General features: G+C 44.7%; 1 protein-coding gene across 3 annotated transcripts in view; it reads right to left on the minus strand.

Annotated features, from left to right (window-relative positions):
* The window catches only part of Atp8a2 (ATPase phospholipid transporting 8A2), a 574,910-nt gene that overhangs the window by 457,828 nt on the left and 89,526 nt on the right, over positions 1–27,556 (minus strand). For 2 of the 3 annotated variants that reach the window (XM_036199222.1, XM_036199220.1), the window contains exon 2: positions 23,745–23,889. In XM_036199222.1, the coding sequence (XP_036055115.1) occupies positions 23,745–23,845 (101 nt within the window). In that variant the 5' untranslated portion in view covers positions 23,846–23,889. Of the gene's footprint in view, positions 1–23,744; positions 23,890–24,025; positions 24,084–27,556 lie in introns of those variants that run through there. The other variant, XM_036199221.1, reaches the window with a different exon arrangement.

Below are 27,556 nucleotides of genomic sequence, written 5' to 3' on the forward strand. Positions count from 1 at the left end.
AAGGGTTTTATCTACATCAAATTTGATAGAGATGATTCAATTTTCATCCAGGTATCAAACTTCTAATTTCCCTAAGTAGTCAAGATGCTCACTCATTAGGCAAAACTTAGCCCTAAAACTAACCATTCCACATAGGTGTTAAGTCAAACTAAAAAGTAGCTGTACTCAATTCCTCTAAGTTTAGTTCAGTTTACAAGAACATGAAACTGAATTGCAATGCCCACAAGCTTTACACAAATACAGTTGCTTCCCATAACTTTAGTCACATACAGTATTCCCTGGGTAACCTGATTTTTCTTAACCCAGAATGACTGACTCCACAGCCTCTCATTTCTTGTGGAAACAAAAGCATAACCTCTCCCTCAAGGTAACATATCTTTTGACTTAAAATTTGAAGTAAAGATAATTTTAAAATGTATAGGTTGGTTTAATCTAGCAGTTTTCATAATCAAAACTCTCTTAGCAGTTATTACTGGCTCATTAACACTCAAAAAATCTTAAGACAACACAATAACATATAGGATCTTGATGGTGTATTTCCCATCTTTACATGGCTTATTATATTTTTTATTACTCTACTTCTTTTTAAGGACTTTCTTTATCCCTTTTCTTTTCTCTCCCAAGCCTACATATATTTTTTTAATACACTGTAATACATTTAGAGGTTTTTTTTCTGTCTGAATCTTTCTTTATTGTGTAACTGTAACCTTTTCTGACTGTGTGAACAAAGATCCTAAACCCACCATACAGCAAGCTGGCAGAGCTTGCACTGATAGTTCGGCCCACATGCAGCAGCTGGGAAGAGCGTCTCTGTACTGTGGCCCATGTGAAAGATTGCGGAAACCCACCAGGCCACTTATCTCATGTTAGTTGGTGGCCGGCTCCATCTCACAGGCAGTTGTCTGGAGATGTGTCTCTGCACCACAGCTGGCATGAGAGACTAGGAAGCCCAGTGTGGCTCCATTTCTGTGTGTTTAGAACCTTTTTAAAGCTTTTTCTGGCTTTATGTGGATGTATGTGCCCCTATATTGGGTGCCATATGTAAACAAATAATTCCTGTCCTGACTGCCTGGTCTCAAATAACAAACTCAGAGGCTGAATAGATATCATAAATGCTTAGCTGAAAGCTCAGGCTTGTTACTGGATAACTCTTACATTTACATTAGCCCATATTTCTATTTATGCTTTGCCGCATATGGCTCATAGCTTATTACCTCATTTTTACACATCCTGCTTCCTGGGAGGCTAGCTGGCATCTCCTTGATTCTGCCCTCCTTCTTCCCATCATTCTCAGTTTGGCTTTCCCACATAACTCTCTGTCCAGCTACCGGCCTGTCAGCTTTTTATTAACCAATGATATATATATATATATATATATATATATATATATATATATATATATATATATATATATATATATATATATATAGTGTAGAAAAGGATTGTCCCACAACAGGGCTGCCATTTTCAAAGACATAAAAAAAAAAAGGGCCATGGAACCTCCTGGTGGCTCCACAGGGGAACACCCAGTGTGGTGTCTGTTCGGAATGATGATATGAGTACAAATATGTGTGAGGTCCTGGTGGATAAAGTACTGAGGCAAAGACAGACAGGATCAGGCCCTGAGTGCAAAGGACTTAGATCCAGAGGAAAACTAGGGTTTGGGCTGTGCAGCTCAAACCAAGGGACACTCAGTATGGATCTGTGGCAAGCTGGCTATGGCAAACAAACAAATAAAAAAGATTATTACAGATTACAAAAACAGACAGGGGGGTCCAGATATAGAAGCACACACCTGGATTCCCAGCATTTGGGAGGTAGAGACAAGAGGACTCAAGAGTTCAAAGCCAGCAACAACTACATAGAAAAGTCACCAAAACTTGGTAGTAACGAAAGAAGGCTGGGAAGCCCCTTCAGCTCCTGCATACTACCCTACTCTTCCCCTCTAAATGACACTCAGGGTATGCTGGGTCCAGTCCCCCACCCTTCCAAAAGCCAATCCCATGGCTTCTCAGAATCAATTACCCCACCCCAACCTCTCAAAATCCATTTCTGAGCTAATGGTGTTCTTTGACTTTTCCTGAACAGAGATGGGACAGATGAAATGGGCTCTAATAGACACAGAGAACTTCCAAGTGTGGAAGATGATTATCACCAGAACAACTCCATGCTTTATTGCATTTGCCCAGATATGTTTTTGAAAGCCATCACAAATACCAATGGTAGGCTCACATAGGTGTCAGCTCTGGGAGTCATCACTAGCCAAAGCAAAATCTGAAGGAACACCAAACTCAGACTGTTAAAAAAGGGCAATGTTAGAAGGGAAGCCTGCAATCCATGCAGCTAAGTGGTAGAAAGGCCACTTAACAGAGATACAGATTACATGTTGCTTAATCTTGGTTGTCAACCTGATGGCACTCGGACTCAACTAAATGCCAAGCCTGGGAGCTGCTGTGGGAGATTTTATTGAACAGATTAGTTGAAGTGAGAAGACACACCTAAAGGTGGGTGGCACCTCCCGGTGGCTACTCACTTACAAGGACAAGAAAGAAGGAAACTGCTCTTTACTGATTTCCCTTAAAACAAAAATCACAAAGTTGTAACAATACACTAAGTAACTCCCTCCAACTAGGCTCAAATAGGGTCTCTGAAGATAGCCTATTTAATTTCAAAATTTGTAAAACAAAGTTATGAGCAAAGTTATATAGCACAAACTAGAGCAAAAAGAAAGCAAAGGATATTAACATTAAAATCAAGTTATGGCCTCTCAACATTCCATTTATGAAAATCTCCACTGTGCTAGGCACATCGCAGGACACAACAAGACCACATCCTCTTTGACCAGGGTGTTGCTGGAGCAGATTCTCAGGTTCATTGAAAACAATGGTTTCTCTGTATTCACTGTTGAGGACAGAAAGAGAATGGGGCAAGAAGTTTACCTGAGCAGGAAAGAGTTGCTGAATTATTTCATTTTTTAGATGGAGAAACTCCATGTAAGACTCTGCACTGAGAGGTTTCTACACACTTCAGACACCGATAGCAAACTAGACTGGCAATAAAAAAACATATCCAAGACCAAAATAATGGATAAACACAAGGTGATAATAAAAAAAACTATCTTGATATTACCAGAATCATGGTGAATTTTATTTTATGGGAAATTAAATTTTACACAAAATATAAATGCTGTTTTACGTAAATATAAAAAATCATGAGCAAGTCAGGAAGTGCAAACCTATGACTGTATCACTTGGGAAACTGGGCCAGGATTGTGGATTCAAGGCCACCTTGGGCTACACAAGTGAGACTGTCTCAAACAAAACAAAAATCATGCACATATCAACAACAACAACAAAAAACTCAGGAGTGGTTGTCCCACTCCTGATTGCAGCCATTAAAGCAACAGGGGCAGAGAGGTGACCACATCTACAGACTACAGCAAGGCCCAAGAGACACTTAAAGCAAAGTCCAATGGGTCCTCCACATCTCCTCAAACAGGCAGGGATGGTGGTCACGACACTAGCTGACCCCCGGGTGAACCGTGACAGACCACACTGTCAGGGGCCATGCACACACAGAGCTTCAGAACTGGGAGGGACCATGGAACTCTAACTACACTCTTTATCTTACACAAGCGGATACTGACACCTTGAAAGATAAAGTGTCACCTCTACAGGAAGACACCTACTCAGGAGCAGCCGCAGCAACTCCTCAGAACGCAGCCAGGGGAGCCCAGGTCAGAGCCCCACTGTAGCCAATTGAGGATACAGTCGGGAGCCAGCATCTTACAGTGATGTACCTGTCATAACTAGCTCTCAGCTCCCCTCCTCTATCAGCCAACCTCATCTTAGTAACAACCATAATGAAAAAAAAAAAAACTGACCAGAGGAAAAAATTAGGGTCTAGGGTATAGCTCAGTGGTAGAGTCTTCCTCTACAAAACATGTACAAAGCCCTGGGTATAGTCCCCACACTGCAACAAAACAAAACTTAGCTTTATCAAGCTGTGTTTGATCATACTAAGTGTGATCAAAGTAAAGCCTATGATCAAATATACCAAGTAAAATAATAAAAATTTATTACATTGCAAAAAAAAGGAAATAAAACCCACAAAATCACATATTCAATATTCGTATTTATATATAGCAGTTCAGAGTTTGAGCCTCTGGCTACAGGCTGGTAAGAAAATTTGTCAACAATTGTCAAGTGACTAACGAGTGAATACTAATAGAATCAGCATGTCTGTGAGAGAGCTGAGTTGCCCAGCTACCAAACCACACCACTGGTGTTTCACCTTAGTTCCTGACTTGGAAATATCACCAATTTTAGAATACTAATGAATTGAGTAGAATTTTGTGAACATTAAACTTTATAATGGTCAAAGAAAAATCTCATTCCTTGTAATCTACCACTTTCAGTGTTTGAAATGCTAGATCCAAGTGGTCACCTGAAAATGAGAGAATTTGGACTTGGGAGTGTAGCTCAGAGACAGAGCATGTGCCTAGCAGGCATGATCCAATCCAGCCCTGGGACTGAGGCTCGGCTATGGGAAAATGATGATAATGACAGAGCTGAGGTATCTCAAATCCTGCTTTCCTTAGAGCTTGTAAACTATGACTACATAATCATTCCTGATTTTATAACTGCCCAGATATATGGGGCGCTGTGGGTCTCATGAAGACACCACACTTAGCTCAGAGTGAATTTTTAAGCTACCCTAGTCTTTGGACCTTGCACTCAAAGTAGACAACTGATCTTTTGTTGTTGTTGTTGTTGTTTTAAAATTCAAGGCCAATCAAGAAAAATAGGAAGGAAATCTGTGGTATGATTTAGCAACTCCATTGTGGGTTTCTGGGGATAGGGACTGTGGTATCAGGGGCACTCCTACAGGACTCACTTGGGGAATGCCACATCAACAAGAGATACTCATCTGAAACATGAGTCAATATTTTAAATGCATATGGTAGTTTTTCACTGTGCATCTCCTCATCTGTGTAATGAAACCAAGAGTTAGGAATGGCTCTGCCTTCCTGCTCCTGGCTCCTCGAGGCCTGGGACTCAGCTGGAGTGGTGGCTTCTGTGTGGTTTGTTCCCCCAAGGACAGCTTAAAGAGAAAGAGTCATGGGCATTTAAGCTGTGAGGTAGGCAACCCAAGGAAGAGGCAAGGAGCCACACGGCCCAGGTAGAACATGCTGGAAGGCTGCTATACATCTTTCCATCCAGCTACTAGCCTCTCCTTCAAGAGACCAAGAAGACAAAGAACAGAGAGGTCAACAAGGGCAACAAGCCGAGCTCCAAAACCGGACAGTGCACCATGTGCACTCCCTACCTTCCCTCCCATCCCGCCCAGAAAGCTGGGAAGAAACAGGAAGCTCAGACTCACGGAGGCCCAGCCCAGCCCTGTTCTCTAGCACTCTGTCCCGTTATCGACCAAGGAGATACACTGCTATATGCTAAGTACCAAAAATATATTCGTTGAATGAACAAATTTTAAACCTCAACTGCTATAAAGGACTTACGAATGCCAAGTAGCACATTAAATCCCAAATGTGCCTGCATCTGAGGATAGACATCAATCTATGATATGTCTGAAGAGCTGACACTAAAAGCATTTGATGAGGCAGCTCTCTCTCAGGAGCAGATTATTTATGAAAGCATGTCAAAACGACACATTTCCCTTCCCAGGGCCTAAGAACTGCCCGTCACCATGGGGGTCTACTTGTTCACTATGCATTGAGTGTGAAGGCAAGTCTTAGAGCACAGGATTAAGGCAACTCCTGTTTTCTAGACTGTTCTGAACTTCATCTGTCTGCAAAGTCCTCTGGAAAGGGGCCAAAAGCTGAGTGAGCCCCACACTGAGAAGGACCAGGAAGACTATGACTTTGTCATTAAGGATAACACAGCGGAGCGGGCAAGACAGAAGTGAGAACACACAGCCTCAATGGTGCATCGTAACACAGCGGAGCAGGCAAGACAGAAGTGAGAACACACTGCCTCGATGGTGCATGGTGCACCGAGAGTGGATGAGGCACTCCCACCTGCAAAGAGCAGGAAAGTGGCACAAGGAAGGAAGCGCTTCTTCAGAGAGATCTGAATTTGGCCTTAGAAGCCACGGCACACCAGGAGGAAAAGCTACAGACCTCTAAGACAAGAGCAGAGCATCCCAGAGAACATCCTGCAGTCAAAGGCGGCGGCAGCCTGAGCACAGGAAGATAAAGAACTCCGGGAGATGAAGTGAGGACAGCATGAGAGTGGATGTCACGGGAGACAAAACAGCAGTCAGCAGTGGTCCCTGAGCAGGAAGAATCACAGTGTGTTCCTCAGCAAGACAGCCTTTCGAATCTACTAGTTTTGATGGAATCCTCCATCAACACAGAAGAGGGAGGGGACACAGTGTTGAGCCAGGACCCCCTTAGAGAGGAGACCTCAGAGATGGGTCTGCTTCAGAGAGGAAAAACCACCCACGCGGTCCAAAGGCAGATCTGCTTGAAAACCTCAAACTCGGGAGGCATCTTTTCCAGAACACTATCTATCACCAGAACTGGTTTTGGGGCAAGATGTGGACAGTGAAGTCAGACACCTGGAAGAAGGTGAAGGGATCATGTGTACTTCCCTGTAAATATTTTTCTATAAACCATTCACAGATTTTAAAGATTTTAAAGATACAGGGATGTATTTTACATTGCCCACACCCTCCCATCATCCCCCGGCTTCCCTTCCTCCATCTTCTTCCCTCAGTCCCTATGATCCTCTGGACAGTTTTGTTCTAGTTCCATGCCATACACACATACATGATTTTATGTATCTATATAAAACTGAGGAACCTGAGAAGACATACAATTCTCTTTCTGAGACTGGGTTAATTCATTTGACAAGGTTATCTCTAAGTTCACCCATTTTCCTGCAAGCAACAGAACTGCATTCTTTCGTAGGGCTGAAAAAGTCTATTTTCTTTACCCATTTTTATGCCTATTTTTGAAACAGTGTGTACTGTGATGATAGAAAGACATAAGAAAAAGCACAGAGAGCTGGAGAGACAGCTCAACAGTTAAGAGCGTTTGCCCTTCTGTGTGTGTGTGTGTGTGTGTGTGTGTGTGTGTGTGTGTGTGTTTCCAAGACAGGGTTTCTCTGTGTAGCTTTGCACCTTTCCTGGATCTCGCTCTGTAGACCAGGCTGGCCTGTTGGGTCCCTAGCACCCACACTGGTGTATCCTACAACTCCAGATCTGGCTTCTGAAGGCAATTGTGAATGCATGTGCACGAGTGCGCGCACGCGCGCACGCACACACACACACACACACACACACACACACAAATAGTAAAATAAATCTTTAAATAAGAAAATATACAATAAAAGGAACAGAAATGCTGTTTTAAAATGACCATGTGGTAACTCAGTGGCAGAGTTTCAAAGTGCAGTAAGACTTCCTTGCAACAGACCTAGAATAATCAAATACTTAGAGACAGAAAGTCGATTGGTGGGCAGGGGTCAAAAGGAATGGGAGAAGATGTTCTTTGCCAGATGAGGTTTTAGGTGTTCCACAGCAGTATGAACACACTGTCACTGGACTGTGCACTTACAGAATTTGAGAGGGTCAAGTTTGTGTTATATGTGTTTTATAACTTAAAAAGGAGCAATAAGTCTACCCACGGCCAACAAGATGGGAGGTTCAATGTGTGGGGGACATTATGTTCTAGACTCTCCATGTCTCAGCTTCCAGACAAGCCTTGAAGGGGAGCACGCTCCCATCTGACAGACAAGGAAACAAGGCTTGTGAAACGGATGACCCTGGTAAGCCAAAACTACTTCTGTGATTGACTTTTTTTCCATCTTGGGGCTCCAAACCCAGGTCCCACATATGCTAGGCAAGTGCTCTTCCCCAGACTGCACCCCTAGCCCTACCTATTTCTTTCTAGTTCCCTTCTCTAACTATTCCAAACTAGACATTTTCCCCACAAATGTTTCCAGTACAGCCCTCAGACAAACACTAGAAATACTCTTCAAAATTAAGTCACCGCAGAAAGAAAATGTTTCTAGTCTGTTCCTTGAACACACCCATCCACTCAACTGCTACATTGCCTTTAATCTCTCTGAATACAATGCAAAGCCTTTTTTTTTTTTTAAACTCAAGTGGTATGTACCAAGAAGGCGGGAGAGCTGTTCTCAAACATACAGTCTAAATGCAAACAACGGCTAAATTGAAACCTGTGAGACATTCAGTGGGTACTGTGGAAAATGTTTATGCATGGTGTTCATCTGATGCCCAGACTACACCTGTGAAATACCCACCAAAAGATGGAGGTGACAACAGCCCACCCACAACGGAATCACAGGAGAGCACAAAGAGCAGCAGAATCCTCTCCCCACCAAACGCATCAATGGTGAACACAAGCACCTTATCGCAGACTCGCCACCCAGCTTAGCTCTGTGAGCAACAGGAAATGAGAGGGGTACTGCAGCCAGGGGAATGCAAACACACACGACCCTGAGACCAAGAGAAGAGTAAACACCCACACTGATAGCGCATTGCAGAGACACTACCAAATTACACTTGATTGTTCTCTGAGGTGCAGGATCTCTCCGGTCTTACCAGGGAGAGAACACATCCTATGAACAAGGCCAGAGCTCCGTCACACCTGCAGGAATCAGCCATGGCACCAGTCATTCTAGGATAAATATGATCCTGTGGATGTATGTGACCCATGTTATGCTGTCCTAATTTTAAAATAGTCAACATATTTTAAAATCAAAAGGGGCATGAATTTCTTAAGTCTAGATATTCATTCTCTCTCTCTCTCTCTCTCTCTCTCTCTCTCTCTCTCTCTCTCTCTTTGTGGTTGCTGTGAATTGAACTCAGTGCTCTTAACCTCTGGGCCAGCTCTTCCACCCCCAAGACTAGATATTCTTACTAGGCCCATTTTTTCTAATGGCAGTATCCCAAAATATCAAAAATCCATGATGCCCCATAGTACAATAGTTCACAACCATGATGAATCATCAACTTAGCATCAAGTCACCTGTAAGATGGCAGGTGGCAATGGAGAAGTTGGCTGGATAATTTGGGGACTAGAGAAGCACTGTGATTTCAAACTTACCCTAGTCTGCTATCTCATAAAGGCACCTAACTATACACAGTTCTTCAATAGCACAGGCTGATGACATAAGACACCTATTTTGCTCTTCAGTAAATACCAGCATGGTGTTGCAGCATCTTCTTATTAAGTTAATCATATGATGCATGATAAAAAAAAAATTAAAACCCTCATTGCACCAATGAAACAACCAAAGAAAACGCCAGCAGATCAAAAGAGTGTGTTCTTCTGTAGAGGAACTAGAAACCTGGGAATGTCAACCGGTGATGGGAAGCTTCCAGCTCTGCCACTATTTCTTCCAAGTTCCTGCATAGTAACATGATGTTTTACAGCTTTTAGGGACAATTTTAAGGATAAAACATTGAGAATATGTCACCTCTCAATGCTGTTGATATAGGCTAAATGTAAGTATCAATGGCCACCAGGTTCCTTGGTGAAACTAGAAACCTCACTCCTGCCCGAGGACACAGCAGGAGAAACTCAGGTCTGCTTCCTGGATAACACTGAAAGGATCAGCTCTGTAAATGTCCCATGACCACTCACTAAACACTAAACACAGAGGGCACTGTTAACACCATGACTGTTCATGAATGCTAATTCAACCATGAGACTGGAATGAATGTTTTATTATGGTGACTACAGAGGCTTATGGGTACTTTCTCACTACTTTTGTCTTTGTATGATTAGGCAACAGGCTGGTATCAGGGTCTGGATGTCACAGGAAGCTTTGGTGTCAAGGAAAGCCTTTATATACAAGCCACCCATGGACTTGAAAGGTTTTTCCAGGTAAACTATTCCCCTTTTCTTAGTTACTGTTCTATTGCTGGGAAGAGGCACCATGGCCAAGGCAACTCTTATAAAAGAAAGTATTTAATTGGGGGCTTGCTTACAGTTTCAGAGGGTCAGTCCATGATCATCATGGTATGAAGCAGACAGGCATGGTGCTGGGGTATTAGCTGAGAGCTTTATATCCTGTTCCACTGGTAACAGGCAGAGAGAGAGTAACTCTGGGCCAGCATGGGCTTTTGGAACCTCAAAGCCTACTCCCAGGAACACACCTCCTCCAACAAGGCCATGTCTCCTAATACTTTATAAACAGTTCTGCTAATTAAGGACTCAACATACAAACATATGAGCCTATGGGGACCGTTCTCATTCAAACCGCCACAGCCTTGGAGGCTGATGCTCATGCGAGGGCCACATAAGTGACAAGAGTTGTGGGATGTACATACCAATGCCCACACTTCATACAACTGAGTGAAAAATGGTTAATAATGAGCCCAGAAAAGAAAGTCCTCTATCATAATACTGTTTTATTCAGAGTTTCCTGACTTTACAATAGCTGCAATTGTCTTAATTAGGATTTCTATTGAGGCAATGAACACCATGACCAAAAAGCAAGTTGGGGAGGATAGGGCTTATTTGGCTTAAACGTCCAGATCATAGTCCATCATTGGAATGAATCGGAACAGGAACTCAAGCAGGTCTGGAACCTAGAGGCAAGAGCTGATGCAGAAGCCATAGAGGGGTACTGCTTCCTGGCTTAGTTCCCCTGCCTTGCTCAGCCAAACTTCTTATAGAACCCAGGACCATCAGTCTAGGACTGGCACCACTCACCATGGGCTGGGCCCTCCCCCACTGATCACTAAACGAGAAAATGCTTTACAGCTGGATCTCATGGAGGCATTTCCTCAACTGAAGCTCCTTGTCCTCTGATGACTCCAGCCTGTGTCAGTGCAGCACTGCTTGGCTTACGGATTGATCTGAGTAAGGCAAATCAAGTCCTCTGTACAGAACACAGCTGTGGCTTTCATTCCTCCTTCCACACAACTTGGTACTTAAAACTACTTCTCCTATGGACTGTGGAGAAAGCCCAACAGTCAAGCCTTTGCTGAGAGAGAAAGAGAGACAGACAGACAGACAGACAGAGACAGATACAGAGAGACAGAGAGAATGATCCTAGCCACATGCCACAACTTTTCTTTATAGATGATGTATATGTATATATAGAGAGATATATGTATATATGATATATAGTATGGCCCTTACATGAGCATCAAAGAGGAGAGAGGGAGGGAGAGAGGAGGAAAGGTTAAGAAAAGAGAAGAAAAGCCAGATGTCCTGCTGTCTGGTGTCTAATGACAAAACTTTACTGGAATGGGTGTGGGATGGTGCTGTGAGATGGCTGACAGGCAAAACAGAGGTCCTGGGAGAAGCTCATGTTTCCACCGCCCCCTGGCATCCTCTGTCTATGAAATCATTGCATTTGTTCTGGTGAAACAGCGCTAGAATGAATAATAAAGCCTAATTTAAAGGCAGCACTAACAACTACCCTGAGACAGTAATAACAAGGATGGATGCTGCGGAGTAATGATGATACCACCAAGGAAGCAGCCCGCTGCTGGCGAGCAGGAGCTCTATTCTCAAAAGGCAGGAGTTTCGGAACTTGCTCCACAGCCTAGACAGTGATACTTTCAGATCTACCACCGCTTACTGGAGTAAAAATAGACGCTTTATTGGATAATTTAAAGAATATGTCTTAGCATGAAGGAATCTCCTATTAAGAATTTAATTAGTCTGGAGAGAGATGATCAGTGATTAAGAGCACTGGCTGCTCTTCCACAGGACTCAAGTTCAAGTCCCAGCAACTACACAGTGGCTTACAATCATCTGTAACTCCAATTCCAGAGGGTCCAACACCCTCTTCTGGAATTTGAGGGCACCAGTCAGGCACATGATACCCAGACATACACAAAGATAAAATACGTATATGCATAAAATAACTTTTAAAATTTCAGATGAAATATTATGCACATAGTTCCTTTGGAATATTAAGCAGAGTCCACGTTGCCATAAAATGAATAGTCCAAAGAACGAAAGGAGAAATAAAGGGGACAGAGCAGGAGACAAGCTGGGTGGCACGTGCCTGAATCCTACCTACTGGGGAGGCTAAGGCAGAAGCAGCAGTAATTTGAGGCCAGCCTGGGCAACTTGGTGGGACACTATTTCAAAATAAAAGGTACACAACTTTGTGGCAGAGCACTTGCCTATTCCTGATCAGGCCCTGGGTTCCATACCTGGTGCCCAGGAGACCGAGAGAAAGACACTTTCTCACCAGTAAGACCGTACTCATTGACTTGAAGCAGCCTCAAGCTTCTAACCAGTCTATAGTGAAAAGTCTTGCTGGGTGTTCTGTCCAGGAGGAAGTGACAGTGAACTTAATATATCCTTATACAACTGTGTTCTTCCAGAACACCAAAAGTAAGAGTCAATTTCTTGATTTAACAACAATTCATGCACATGTGCGTGCACGCACACACAGACACACACACACACACACACACACACACACACACATATTCCCCACCTTTCTTATGCTCTTAATGTAGCCTAATCATGTATATAGCCTTTGCAGGCTAAAACTGTATATATTGAATATATATACATTTTAAGACATGTTAAATATGTAACAAAGTATATTTAGATATTGTATAGGTAAATATATGGGTAAATAGATTAAACCTACACACAGAAAGAAGACCCCACCCCACCCCCAAATCTATCAAGTTATTTTTTAGCCCACATAGTTATTCTCAGACAACATACAGCCCTTGAACAAGTAATACTCTAACCCACTTGTGCTTCCCTAGATCATCAATTTATTGGATTATCAAAGAATTAGACAGTGAGTGACAAGAATGGCCACACAGAACAACAGTGGTAATCACCCACGGAGGCAAGCAGCCAACACCTGCAGCTGCGGTTAGCTGTAGTCTGGTCAAGCTCTTAACTGCAGTATGAGGATTCCTGATCTAGAGATAGAGAGAGGGCTTTGGAGATCTCTCAGGTAGAGTCTATGCATCCCAGCATAAGAGTTACTCTCCCTCGTCACATACTGCCAGAGGTGGCTCCGTGCACACTGCCAGAGGTGGCCCCGTGCACACTGTCAGAGGTGGCCCCGTGCACTTATGATCACCTCAGTAGGTCTAATGCTGAGAGGAAAGGGGGAATTTCTGTTATTGTGAGGTCAAGCACCCTGTTCCCAATACACTGTTCAAAACAGTTCCAAAGAAACCAAAATACAGAAACAAGAGAAACCATCGGTGCTCTTCCCGTTGTTGAAATTTGAACCTAGGAACATGTATGTCTATCCACCCACTTGAGGCCCCACTCTGTGCATCCTCAGGGAGCCTCCTTCTCTCCCAAGGCACCCCTGAAGAACACATTGCCACTGCCTCTTGTAAAAGCCTTGCTGGCTATGGGCAGACCCAGATCTGAAAAGACACACTTTGGCTGTTAGACTCCACTGCCTCTCATAACCCTGTACAATCAGGCTCAGAGTTACTGTGGTCTGAAGCAAAAGTGCTCCCCTACCCCCACCATCTTCTCCAAGGAAGGGGAACAGCCTCACCTGACAAAGCAGCACAGCACAGGGCACTACAGCAAGACTCAGAGGGGACTTACCCCCAGGGCTTATACTGACATGTCCCTCTCCAAACTCCCTCAGTTGTAGCTGTTGGTAGCTTGACATTGGAGTCGCTCTCCCCACTTGGTCCTATATGATGTGGCTGGAAGGGAAGTGTAAGAGGAAACCCCCCAGTGTTGGGGGGGGAAGGGTGAATTATATCCCCTAAATATATAAAGCCCCACAGGTGGTGATATTTGCGGGTGGAACCTTTGGAAGACAACTCGATTAAATGAAGTTTCCAGGCTGTCGCTTCCAGCTGGGAGAAAGCCTGTTGCTCATTTCTGAGCCACCAGGCCCAATGTCTAACCCTTGGCTCTGGCAGCCCAGGCTGACAGATGCAGGGGGACAGAGGCACCCACCCCTCCATCTGTCTCCCTGCTTATGACTCTATGCTTCCGTTTGTGTCTCCAAGCTAGGTGGATTTATGGGTTATTTTGATCTAATTTCAACAACACTGACCCTCCCCCAAAAGAATTGTACAATGACGCCACATCAAAAATGATAATGTTGCAAGGCTGTCAGCAAATAAAAGTCTGCACAAGCATGCCTGCTCCGAATCCGAGCTCTCCAAGGCCTTCTTCTGGGTGGAGCAAAAGGAAAGCCTCACTCAGTCCAATAAGACAGTCACAAGCATTCAAAACAACTAAGCACACACACTGACCCATCCATCCATCCACTGCGCTTACCTGAAGACCTTAGCAAGTGCATGCCCAGGGTTGAGGCATGGCGACAGTACAGTCTACAGATACTTAAAGGCAATGGCAAAGGTTTGTGCTGACAAGTTATATTAAGGGCACGTGAGATCCAAAACGTTTGGAGACCATGGACACAGAGAATTTATGTGACAGTATGGGGTCCCACAATATGGCGCCTCAAACACAGCATCCCCCACTAGCTTTCTGTATTCAAGATGGCTATTTGGAGACGCTACAGACAGCTTTGACTCAGAGGCTGTCCTTGGACAAATGTATTACATTAGTGAAGTAAATGGGTACGGCATAGGAACAGGCTTTCCCCGACATCCCTTTTCTGCCTTGGGAGGATATCCCAGGAAGATGGGAAGACTCTGACATCCAAATCGAACATGACCTGGGTTGCTGTCACATAGAAAACCTCATCTGCATCACAAGACAGTCCTTCCCAACTATGTACCACCTTCCATCAGCCTCCCACAGCCCACACTCCTCCCAAGAGCAAATCCCTGTCCCTTTGTTTAGCTGTACAATGTTTGGCCATCTGTGTCCTTCCTGTGAGGCTTTACTCTGTGCCTGGTCCCCCAAGTTTCTGCAGGTGCCTTTGTAGTGGTTTTTTCGCCACCCCCCCCAGTCCCGCAAATCTTGCCTATTGTTGATGCATTTCATACAGTAAAATCTTCAACACTTCAGAAAGAAGAGAGAACAGATCTAGGAGTTGGCTCTCAAAAGCCTGAAGGCTGAAACAGACCGACTGCCAGTGGCTCTCCAGAGCCGTTCAAGCAATGATGCACGCAAGTCCTGAAGAGACAGAATAATCCACCGGAATGGCCAACAATGTTCTAAGTTCATCTAAGTTCATTCAGTTGCCTCTAATATAAAACAAGATGACTAGCTAAAAAGCTCTGATTTATGTTGTGGAGCTGGCTCTCACTAAAGAGAAAAGAGTGGGTCAGCGTTTGAATCTACCCTGACCTCATGGTTTTCAGGAACTTTCTCTATAAAACATCCCAACAATGGTCAGACTCCCCTTTTGTTCTCTCTAAGCACTGTCCCTGGAAAGGGATGCTGATTCAGTCCCTGAGAGAGCATCTGCTGTGTTCTAAGGAGCCACAGGTGGCACAGCGAGCCCTTGGGTGAACCCAAGGTCTAAGACTGAATGCTGGGCACGGCAGAACTGGCCAGGACCCAAGTGCTGCAGCCTCTGTCCACCTAGCCCAGGTGTCCTGCATGCAAACTGTGGGCGGAGAGCATAGGGGAGACTCTGGGACACCAGAGAGCAAGTGTTCTCCCATCTACTTAGCACGGCAATCTGAGAAGACCTTGCCCCTTCCTTTCGTCCTCTTTAAGAAAGTTTTTTTTAACTACATGTATGTGAGTATGGGTATATGCATATGCATGCAGGTGTGCACAGAGGCGGGAGGCATAGTCCCCTAGAGCTGGAGTTACAGGTACTTGTGAGCCACCCAACATGGATACTGGAAACCAAACTCGGGTCCTCTGGGAAAGCAGTTCATGCTCTTAGCCACTGAGCCATCTCCTGTCCCCAGACCCAGCCCTTTTCTCCTCTGAGCACCACTCCTGTTCAACAAAAGACCCAGGCATTTGCCATCCTGTCCAGCGGGAAGATGAGAGCTTTGCATTCTTGTCCTCCTAGATTACTTCTGGCTGTTTTTCAACTTTGAGTTTATTATTGTTTTTTTAATTTATTTCTTCTTAATCTTGAAAAAAAACCATAGACTTATGGAAACTTGTAAAAGATACAACAGAATAACCATCTACCTTTCACTCAGTTTTCCCAGCATCAATATCTTGTAAGCACCTGTCAGGAAAGACACTGGAGACTCTAGACTTCTTTGCTTTGCCTACAGACTTTTGAAACAATGAACCTCAAAGAATGAACATTTCCCCAGGCATCTTGTGCCAAGGAAGGGAAAGGCTGAAGCCTTTGTGCCAGCCAGAAGAGGAACTTGCCTCCTAAGAAAAGATTTCACACACTTCTGACAACTTACCAGAGCACCCTACAGAACGGATCACCACCAGAGCCGGGACACGAGGGATCAGTGATGGGCATGCAACCACTCCTTAATTAGGACTGCCAATTATGCACACTTCTGGCCCTCTGTTAAACCCTAACAACTTGTCAGGACCCTGAAGATGGACTTAGTGGTCACTAGATCCCTTTATATGTTACTCTTCCCAATGTGGCTCTATTGAATATATCTCTCACGTCTACAAGCTTCTTTAACTGATATCCTGGGGACAGGTGGTTAAACCTGGCTAACTGGGGCTGCTAGCAGGTACCTTCTCCTCTGCTCTTAGTCCCCATCCCTCAGAGTTTCCTCAAACTCTGGCTAAATTTAACTTCTTTCCCACTAATGAATCTTTGATTAATTCAGTAAGACTGAGATATGCTTTTAAGTTTTCAGAAAACAGTGAGTTCATAGAATTTGGGAAAAGGTCAAGTTCCCTGCCAGCCTAGATGGAAGAGTAAGTTCAAGGCCAACCTGGGCTACAGAGTGAGACCATGTCTTAAATTTAAAAAGAAGAGAAGGGAGTAGGGATGAGAGGGGAAGGAATTTGGGAAGGAAAGGAGAGGGGAGGGAAGGGAAGGAAAGGGAAAGGAAGGGGAGGGGAGGGGAGGGAAGAGGAGGGGAGGGGAGGGAAGGGAAGGGGAGGGAAGGGAAGGGGAGGGGAGGGAAGGGAAGGGACTTGGGAAGGGAAGAAGGAAAGGGAAGAAGGGAAGGGAGGAAAGGAAGGGAAGGGGAGGGGAGGGAAGGGGAGGGAAGGGAAGGGATTTGGGAAGAGGAGAGCAGTAAAATAGGTCACTGATCCAGATTCTCAAACATAATGCCTTTGCCTACCTATGAATGGGAACAGTACAGAGGTTTCTTTGGTTCCATTATGCATCCACACAAAGGTCAACTTGATGAATATCACCACCAAATATCCCAGACATTTGCCGTTTCCTTAGAAACATCAAATACTTACCTAGCCCAAGGCTGACAGGCTTTTTTTTTTTTCTGTTTCTAAAAATAAAGCTCAAGACAACTTAGGCATCCAATGGTTACCTGATACATGATGCCAAGTACCCTATAATTTCAATACTTTTAACTGTAAGATAAAATTCTGCTCTGGGGTATAAATCAGACATCACTTATAATTACCAGACTTTTCTGTCAAACCATTTGCTGCTAGTGTATACAAAAATGAGAATTCCTGATCTATTATGATGTCCCTACTCAGGAAATCTTTGGAGATTAACCAAGAGTATCTGACTCTAAGGTAAAAATAGCAGAAACAGAGATGAGATCTCTAGGGGACTTGAAGGTAGCTAGGTAAATGCGTTCAACATAAGCAACGAATCGATGAGTATTTTATCTTCAACGAACTGATGACTACAGCTCTCCCTGGTTATACATACATAAGCTTTGCTTTTTTTAAAATTTGTGTGTGTGTGTGTGTGTGTGTGTGTACACACATGCGTGCATGCACATGAGGCATGTGGAGGCCAGTGGTTGATATCGGGTGTCAACTTCAATCACTAATTTTTTGAGATGTGGTCTCTCACTGAACCTGGAGTTCACTTACTGGCTAGACTAGCTGGCCAGCAAGCCCCAAGACCCTCTTGTCTCTGCCTCCCCACTGCTGGAATTATGAGAACATACTAACATGCCTGGCTTTAAAAAGATACAATTTATATGGGTATGCATATATGAGTGTTGGTGCCAAGGGTGTGGGATCCCCTGGAGCTGGAGTTACTGACAATTGGTAGTCCCCTGACATGGGTGCTGAGAACAAAATTCAAGTCCTCTGCTCTGAACCACTGAGCCATCTCTACATCTCACATGCCTGACTTTTTATGTGAGTGCTACGGATCCCATCTCAGGTCCTCATTTTCACCCAGCAAGACTGAAATATGTGAGTCATATCTCTAGCCCCTGTTTATTTATTTCTGAGATACTTTGTGTATCCCAGACTGGCCTATATCTGCTACACATCTGAGGATGACCTTGAACTTATTCTCCTATCCGCACCACCTGAGTGCTGAGATTACAGCCATGAACCACCATGACAGGTTTATTCCCCGCTGAGGACAGAGCCTTTGTGCCTGCTTAGCAAACTCTACAACTCCTTTAAATAATGATCTTTTGAAAATCAACAAAAAATTATTAAGATTTTGGTAGTATTTTCTTACTAAATAATAAGCTGGTTTAACAGAAACTAGATTCTGACTAAATTCTGTAGCTTTTTAAAAAAAAGAGAATTCTTTATCTTCATAGTATCCAACGCCACTGTCTCTAGTACCATTAAACACTTATTATCTGAACCACAGTGTAGCTACAAGTGGACTACTACAAGTTATTACGTTCTCTCCATCCCTTGTGACAAGCTTATTCTCTGTGACCTTTGGTCCCAGCATATAGCTTAAACATCCCTCACCAAAATGACTGTTTCTGATCTGGCTTGCTTGGTTTTTGTTCTGTCTTTCTTGGACTTGGTACTATCAGCGTAGACACAATGAGATTTTCTGAGTCTAAACATAGAATCTATTTGTGTTTCACATGTATTGTGCCCATTAGCCCGACAGTAACTTTCCTGGATGTCTTTGCTGTGCCCACGTTTTGACGGTGAGACAGCACGTGAGGTTACATGTAGAATTTTGTTTCTGATATGATGTTGATTCTCAAAAAGTTTCAGATTTTGACTAGTTTTTTTTAATTTAATTTTGGATTCTCAAATTAGAGATGTTTAACCTGCTTTTAAAAATGATATACACCCAGCACCTGATACTCAGTTCTTCCTTCTATACAGGTGATACTCTATTTTAAACTTACACTGGCAAAGACAGAAACATATTTACATTAAATATAAAGCAATTTTCCCTTAAGACAAAGGAGTGTGAAGAGACATGCTAATCTTACAACTCCTCTTGCTCTCCTGCAGATTGCTGCTAGCTGAAACGCCCACCTGAAATGAATGAGTCACTCCAAACCCAAATGAAATATCTAGACTTGCACTAAAGACCTGACTCCAAACATAAAAACTCCTTACAGCTTTGAAAGTCAGAATTCCAAATGACATGCATTGATAACCACGGAGAAGGATGACATATTGCTGACTGTGGTACCACAAATACTGTTCAACATTCCTTTGGTAAATTGTGCCAAGATATAGAAAACTAAAGATTTACCATCACATTCCTCTAAATAGCAAGCTTTGGTTACACTTTAATTTAAATAAACTACATAAAAGGATATGGTACCAATCATGAGAAATACCTGACACAGTGAAACCTACAGAAACATAAAGTAGATTAGTAGTTATTTAGCATTGAGAGGGAAGAAAGGAGGCAGAGGGGAGAGAGAAGGATGACAGACAGCTGGTTCAGTGAGAGAGAGGATAACTGATAGGTGATGGTACTGGGAGAGAGAAGGATGATTGACAGATGGTACAGTTTCTTCTTGAAGAGGTAGAAATGGTCTAAATTTTACAATTATGATGGTTACACAATTCCATGAATAAACAAAAATATCATTTAACTACAACTTTAGGTACCTCATTTGTGCATTTAAATGTGTAAAAGGAGAAAAAGGAGATCTTGTGAGGTGCACAGCCCTCCATATGTATAAGAACACTGAAATATCCCATTAACTACTATTCATTTCTTTTTGTTTGTTTGGTTTGTTTTTGAGACATGGTATCACTATGTAGTTTTGGCTGTCCCAGAACTCACTATGTAGTCCAGGCTGGCCTCAAACTCACAGAAATCCACCTGCTTCTGCCTCCCAAAGGCTGGGATCAAAGGCATACGTCACCATGTCCAGCTTTACTGTTAATTTCTAAACAATGAAGAAAATCATTGTCCTCTTAGGTGAGAACCAATGCCTACGGAAAGATGCTGCTTCAAAACTGACCACCATGGTGACAATGATAATTCTGTGACTTCCTGGAGGAAAAGGTCAGCAAGCAGCAGATCAGACATTACTTCAGTGTTGAGTCCAAGACCAAGCTTTGGCAAGACTCGCACACATGACACAACTCTCAGGACTAAATTCTGACTGCCAAGAATTTCAGAGCATCCCCCAGAGGTGTAGGCCAACCAGATAGGGCTTCTTACTCGCTCTCCAGGCCATTTTCCAGGTCAAGCCCCCTCATTCAGACCCATCCGTTCCCACACTGAATCACAGCACATCATCTTTTATGTACTTTCCCAGTTGCTCAACAGCCCCCTTCCTCACTGTCAAACCCCCAGGCCCTGTCCATGTCTTTAAATCAAACCTCACCAAGCACCTGTAAAAGCAAGTACAGAGTAATTGCCCAGGGCTGCAATAGTCTAAGCCAGAAAGGGCCTGGGGTGAGAGAGTAACAGAACCCTGATCTGGAGAGGTCAGGCTTCGGAAAGACACCCCCATCAGTGGACCATTAGGACTCTCAGCTGCCCCGTGAGATCTTTTCTTTCCAAAATGCTTAACTTAGAAGCAGCATGCCTGGGTGTGCAGCTTGTGCTTAAAGTGTGTAAGGCAAATTCCATTCCAGGCACGAGAGGGAGGAGGCAGTCTGAGAAAGACCCCTCACCATGTTTTTGCCTATGAGCAAAGTATCAACCTTTTCCCATGGAAAATTATATTAAGAAAAAGAAGTTCCTTAGAAATTCCCTTTTATGAAAACATTCCCTTGAATAGCTTAGGTTTTTCTTAAATCAATGTTTTGTAAAGCTGACTTCAGCGTTTCTTAAGTGCTCCAAGTCCATACCTCAATGTTTTGTAAAAGCTCTAGTGTCAAGCTTTGGAATCAGTTCCCAATGAACTACAAGTCATTGACAACCATTAGCGATTCCCATGAACACACAGTAAAGGTGGAACATATACTCCAAGACTATTTTACAGAAGCGCAAAGGCCACGCTGTAAAGTTCTCAGCCAAGGTCCAGTGCATTTAGAAACCTTCTTACAGGATAAGCCACAAAGTCAGACATGGACATTTTAATACTTAGTATGATATATTTAAATGAATCCAGCCATACAGTTATACAGCTGGAACATGCCCGCTTTATTCCTAGCCAATTCAACACACATACTTATTCCAAATCCTTCTTGCAAAAAAAAAAGTACAAAATAAAACTATGCATCTGGTAACCAGTTGGAATCCCTCTAAAGATAAAACCAGCCCTGACACAGACAGGTATTGAGGCCCCACTGGTCTTAAACATTTGCCTCCTGTTCACTTTCCAATGCTGTGATCAGCACGTGACCACCGCTGCTTGGGGGCAGAGGGTTTATCTCTCAGCCTGCCGTGTTTAGGCCATCAGGAAGGGAAGTCAGAACAGGAGCTCAAGGCAGGAACCTGGAGGCAGGAGCTGAAGCAGAGACCATGGAGGAAGGCTGCTTACTGGCTTGCTCATCAGCCTGCTTTCTTATACACCCAAGAACTACCTGCCCAGGGATGCTACTAACCACAGTGGGCTGGGCTCGCCTGCATTAATCACTGATCAAGAAAATGTCCCCCACAGACTTGCTGACAGAGCCATCCAATAGAGTCATTTTCTCAACTGAGGTTCCCTCTTCCCAGGTGACCCTTGCCTGTGTCAAGGTGACAAAAAAAAATGACCTTAGTTTTTTTGCAAGGGATTCAATAGACACATGAAAGGTGTGGAGCCATGGGAGTCTATGACCAGTGCTCGGCTCCAAATGACTTTCCGTGTATTCAGAGTAACACAGACTCCAAGCTCCACACTCACTCTCTATCCCTCAGACTTCCATCATCCTTCACCAGCCCCGAAAACCACTAATGTATCACAAGGTACATCTCTCTTTTAGATATGTCACATAAATCAGTTCATACGAAATGAGGCTTTTCATGACTTGCTCTTTCATTTAACACTTTTAAGATTCACCCACGTTGTAACATTTGATAGCCAGATAGTATTCCACTGTGTGGCTCTTCCATACTTCATAGACTCACCTCAGACCTGATGTGTGTGTGTTTGGGCCACCAGAGTCCTGCTGCTCTGACGTGGTGTTCACGTGTTTGTGAGGACCTCCGATTCCACACGTGCTAGCTATGCAGACCTACTATTGGAATTGCTTGGCTCTTGTACTAACTTTACCCCGTCCTTTTGGAGACATGCCGAACCGCTTCCCAAAGCAGCAGCCAATGTATGAGGCTCCAATTTCCCCTCTTTTTATTACCCTGATTTAGAAAACCATAATGGGCTGTTTGTAATAACTGCAGCGGTCCATATTTCAAAACAAGCCTATTTATTCAGGATTGAAGACTCGGATATCCTAAGCTTTAATTTTTAAGTATAAAATGCGTTCAAAGGTCATTCTTAAAACACAAAATAAAGCCACACAACCTGCACTCCCTTAATAAAATAAATGCCTATAGATGCATTGTTACTCTTTCCCAGATCCTATCAAGCTATAGAAATGGCCAACAACCAGACCGCTGCAAGCTAGGCAGCCAGTGTGGCATTACTGAGGTAGTGTACTCATTAGATATGTAACAATAACACAGTTTTAGCCAAAGCTTTATTTTTTTAAGAGCACTACATTGTATGTATCTCAATAATCTTTGCGGGATCTGATCCATCCGTATCTTCCAGGCCTGAGTATGATGATTTACATAGCTCACAAAACTATCCTCAGAAATCACTCACAGAGGTTAAGCTGGTCAAAGCCCAAAAGTTCAATGACATTTCCAAGTGTGCTAACACCAAGCTAAGAAACAAATTTTGCACAGCGACTGGAATACACTTGCTGGTCAGATGAATGGGTTCGACCTCCCGCTTTCCAATTTAGTAGCTATTAATATATGAGCATCGTACAATATGTCACATCTCTCCACTCCAGTTTTCTAATCTGGAGGTAATGTCTTGCTCCACGAGACACTGGAGATGCTGGCACTGCTAACACATCGAACACAGTGGCCAGCAGACAAAGAGCAGACACTAAGCAGACACTAAAATGCTACCTTCCATTCATTTTTTTTTCCTGCTGACTCTGGACAAAGTTTCCTAGCAAATAAGACCCTTAGCAAATGCAGTGGGACACTGGGAAATGAACATGAGTCTCTGTGGCCTGCGGGATTCCCTTATAAAGTATGTCCCCATAGACGTTCTGCAAACTACTCAAGAGAGTATGAGAAAGAGAACCATCAATGAGGTTACACGGAGATTAAAGGAGATTCTTGGAAGACAGTGCAGGGATGAGTGGACACCTTCACTTTGGGCATGAGAATAAATCCCACAGGGCCCACAGAGGGACTAGGCACAGTACTACAAAGAGGAGGAAGGCAGCAGCTGTGTTCATAAGACCCACTGGGTACCGGGTGTGGACCTCTGGGCTAAAAGTGGGTGCAGGAGGCAGAGATGCAAAGTGCTGGGGGGGAAGCAAGTGGACTGAGGGGCCTCCCCTCCCCACCCCCCGGGTGACGTTAAAGCCATCCCGTGAAGGTGAGCCTGGAGCTTCACCCAGCTGCAGCTTCTCCTACCTGATCTGGTTGTCGCAGAATTTGTTGAGATGAGATTGGTTGAGGTAAATTATGCGGGCCGGTGCCTCTAGCTGGTCTCCAACAGACGTGGTCCGGGACATCTCATCCTCTGCCTTCTTGTAGCCCGCAGAAGAACGAACGGGTCCTGCCGAGACGAGGCGCAGGGCAGAAAACAAAACACAAAAGAAGTCAGCCTCAAGGCCCGAGGCTGCGAGCGAGCGCGCTGCAGGCGGGGACCAGCCGCGAAGGATGCTCTGCAGAGACTGGGGCCGCCTATGTACCTGAGCTGCCCCTGGAGACCTGACTGTAGCCACAGCCGCCCAGGCAGCGGCAGGTCCCGCCCCACCCAGCTGGGCTCTGGACCTGAGAGTCCCCACCCCTCGGTGCCCTGAGACGCCCCACCCCGACCTGTGCATAGGCCCCACCCCTGGGACCCCGCCGGGCCACGGATCTGCGGAGGCCCCGCCCCTGACTGACGCCCTGCCCGGCTGTGAATCAGTGGAGGCCCCGCCCCTCCTCGGAAGCCCCACCCAACCTGGACTTGTGGAGAAGGTTCTCCAGGCTTCTCGAGCTCTGGACTTAATAGAGACCTCACCTAGCCCTGGACCTTCAGGAGGCCCCGCGAGCCCAGGGCTACCCCGTCCGTCCTGCCCAACCCCAGCGCTCCGGAGCGTCTCGGCAGCCTAGAGCGCACGCAAGGATGGAGTTGGCCACGCACGTAGCTTGCGGCACCGGCGCTGGCCGGGCTAGCTAGGGGCGAAGGCAGGAGGGCAGGTCTAGACTGCCTGAGACTGGAGAGGAGGCCAAGGGAGTCAGCAGCAGAGCCAGAAGACATCACCTAGCCGAGGCCACGCCTCGTCCCAGGGATTGCGCTCAGGAGCTGGGTTTTCTGGGCCTCTTGGACGGTGTTTAGTCACAGTGAGACAAACAGCCCTAGGGAGATGCCCCACGTGCAGTCTTCACAGAAGCAGGAGGTGAAAGCACGCTCTGTGCTGTGGAATCAGAGTCAGATGGGCAGAGCTTGCTCCCACCGCCATCCTGTAAGGGCTCTGCTGCTGGTGTCCACAAAATGGTCAGATCACCTCAGGGGCTCAACTTCACCCTCGCCAGCTCTGGTCCAGAGCATGAGCTCTCAGTTCCTTGCTTTAGTACTTTCTGTGGCTCCCACACAAGCTTCCCAGCCTCCCAGTTCTACAACATTGATAGCAAGCCCTGTCTTGAAGCTTCCGAGTGAGCTGAACCCCCAGGCACTTTGCTTGAGGTGTATGCAGAAGGATATACACATTGCACGAGCAGAAACACACACACACACATACACACACACACACACACACACACACACACACACCACCTTCAGCTCTGCGGGTGGAACCTTGTTTTCCTTAAATATTTATCCAACTAATAACTCTTCTCTACCTATCAAAGAGGTGTATATTGCACCTCATTTACAAACCTTACGTCATATTGGAGTAAACTTCCACTTGCTAGCTACCGAGAAACCTGTTACTGACATGGAGAAAATTCGAAAGACTTAAGTTTAGGTCAAATCATCTTGTTAACTTGAGTGTAAGGATTATAATCCTTTACATGAGAAAAGGGAAACTGGAAAGCAAATTGAATATCCAAAGCGGACGTACTATCCAGACGAGTGAAGAAGTCTTAAGCCTTTCCCCTTCCCAAAGTCCTGAGCACGTGGTAGGTTCAGGCTTTGGTGCTCACACCTGGGTCCACCAGCCAGACACACCCGTTTTCTGCTCCTTCACGAATGGGTGCACCACACTCAGGTTATTTCTTACTGTAGGACCAAGCCCTCGCCTTTTCCCTTTACCATTTGCTTTCTAGGGTCTACCCTGGCCAGTAGACACCGCCCAGCCCTCTCATTGCAGAGAAGGGGCAGCAGGAAACAAGAATGTCTACTTCCATCCTGGCTACCCCACCAGCTCTGCTTCCTGGATTTCAGTCAAGGGAGAATGGGCTTTGTTTTGTTTTGATTTTAGGTTTATTTTCTTCTTCCTGTAGGCTAGGAATAGAGCTCAGGACCTCGCAAGTGCTCTGCCACTGAACCCTATCCCCAACCTGGCTGCATTTTAAAGCACTCACTACTTGCAGACAGATGGAGACGGTTTTCGTGAGTAGTTGGTATGGAAGAACAGTTTTTCTCTCTGCCACTTAACCTGGTTTGTCTTCCACATCAGCATTCATCGCTCTCACCTGATACTATTTATTCCTGCTGTTTTCCCATACCCAACAGCTCAAGTTCAGGACAGCAGGGATCTGTTTTGTCTACCAGAGTCACCTGAATGAGACTCCCAGAGTCCCATAACCTGGCACATGATGGGAACCCATAAATGATGCCTTTGAATTTCCCGGGTAGACCTACGGTGATAGGCACAGAGGATCAAAGACCTACATTAGCTTGGATCAAACAGTTTGTTGCCAAGACTGTGCTCACTTAGTGGCTCTCCCCTCTTATAAGCATCACATCCATGAAATCGACATCACCAAGGGAACTCCCACTATTTCCTACTTTGTGGACCACATACCCATGGATTCTGCACTGCACTGCTTTGTAAGTGATACCCATAAGCAGCATACCTGAAAAATCAGTTAGATGCTGCTGGGGTCACCAAATGGAAGGTCTCACCTCTTGTCCTTTAAAATGACAAGTAGTTTAAGGAATCAAGACAACCTACATCATTACAGCTACCTAGCAGTAAGTGACAGTTTATAACAAGTAACTCTGAGTGGGATTGAAGGTTAAGGGAGGTCAGAGGTCACACAATCACTTTGTGCTTTGGGTGGAGAGATGGTTGGAAGATAAAAGAGCCTTACAGGTTGGACATGGATTTTGTCAGAAAAGAGGAGGGCACTGTGGATGAGGACAAGGAAAGCCCAACTAAATGTTAAGGAGCCAAAACAAAAAACAAAAAAAAACAAAAAAAAACCTGTATTGGGGACCAAGTGAAAAAATAAATACGTGTTGGGGGTTCAAACTGAGGAAGATCAGAAAAGAAGCTCAGAGAACAGAGCCTATGGGCAGACTGCAGACGACACACAGGGTCGAGAAGGCCCAGCTTGGGCCTGGGCTGAAGCCACGGACGATGTCTAAGCAAGAAAGATGAGCATCCAGCAGTAAAGAACAAAGTAGCCGGAGACAGAAGCGGACTGGCTGTACAGAGATCAGCTGTGCAATCCTGATGCGACAGTAAATGCATGGGTTGAGTGAAGAATGAAAGAAAACTTAGACCTGGAAGACATCTCAGGAGGAAACTGCAAGACTGTCCTTTGAGAGATGGAAACTGGTTGTGTGGGTTACAAAGGGGGGGGGGGGGATTAGATACCTGAGCTTAAAGCACACTGGGACAAAAGCGTTACAGACGGAAAGAAGGGAGTGATGGCCAGCAGTTAAGGGCACATACTACTGTTGGAGAGGATGCCAGTTCGGTTTCTATGGTAGGTGGCTCTAAAAGGCCTGTAAAGCCAGTTCTAAGCAACCTGACACCTCTGACTTACATGGGCACCTGCAAGCATGTGACATATATACACACCCATACGCATAATTAAAATTAATAAAAGAATGAAAACAAGAGTTTGCCCAACATTTAAATTCTGAAAAGTACTAATGGCAAATGATCATTGACACAAGTAAGAGGTGAGAGAACAAGAGGGACATGGAATCTCCCACGTTCCTAGCATGCCACAATGCCCATCCACCTGTACTTACAAAAGTCAGACCTGGAGACTGTAGTCTGGGAAGACATAGTCAAGAGTTCCCCAATGCCAAGATTCAGGTAAATCTCTTCTATCACTGT

The sequence above is a fragment of the Onychomys torridus genome, chromosome 9 (genome assembly GCF_903995425.1).
Source record: "Onychomys torridus chromosome 9, mOncTor1.1, whole genome shotgun sequence".
Classification (NCBI taxonomy): Eukaryota; Metazoa; Chordata; class Mammalia; order Rodentia; family Cricetidae; genus Onychomys; species Onychomys torridus.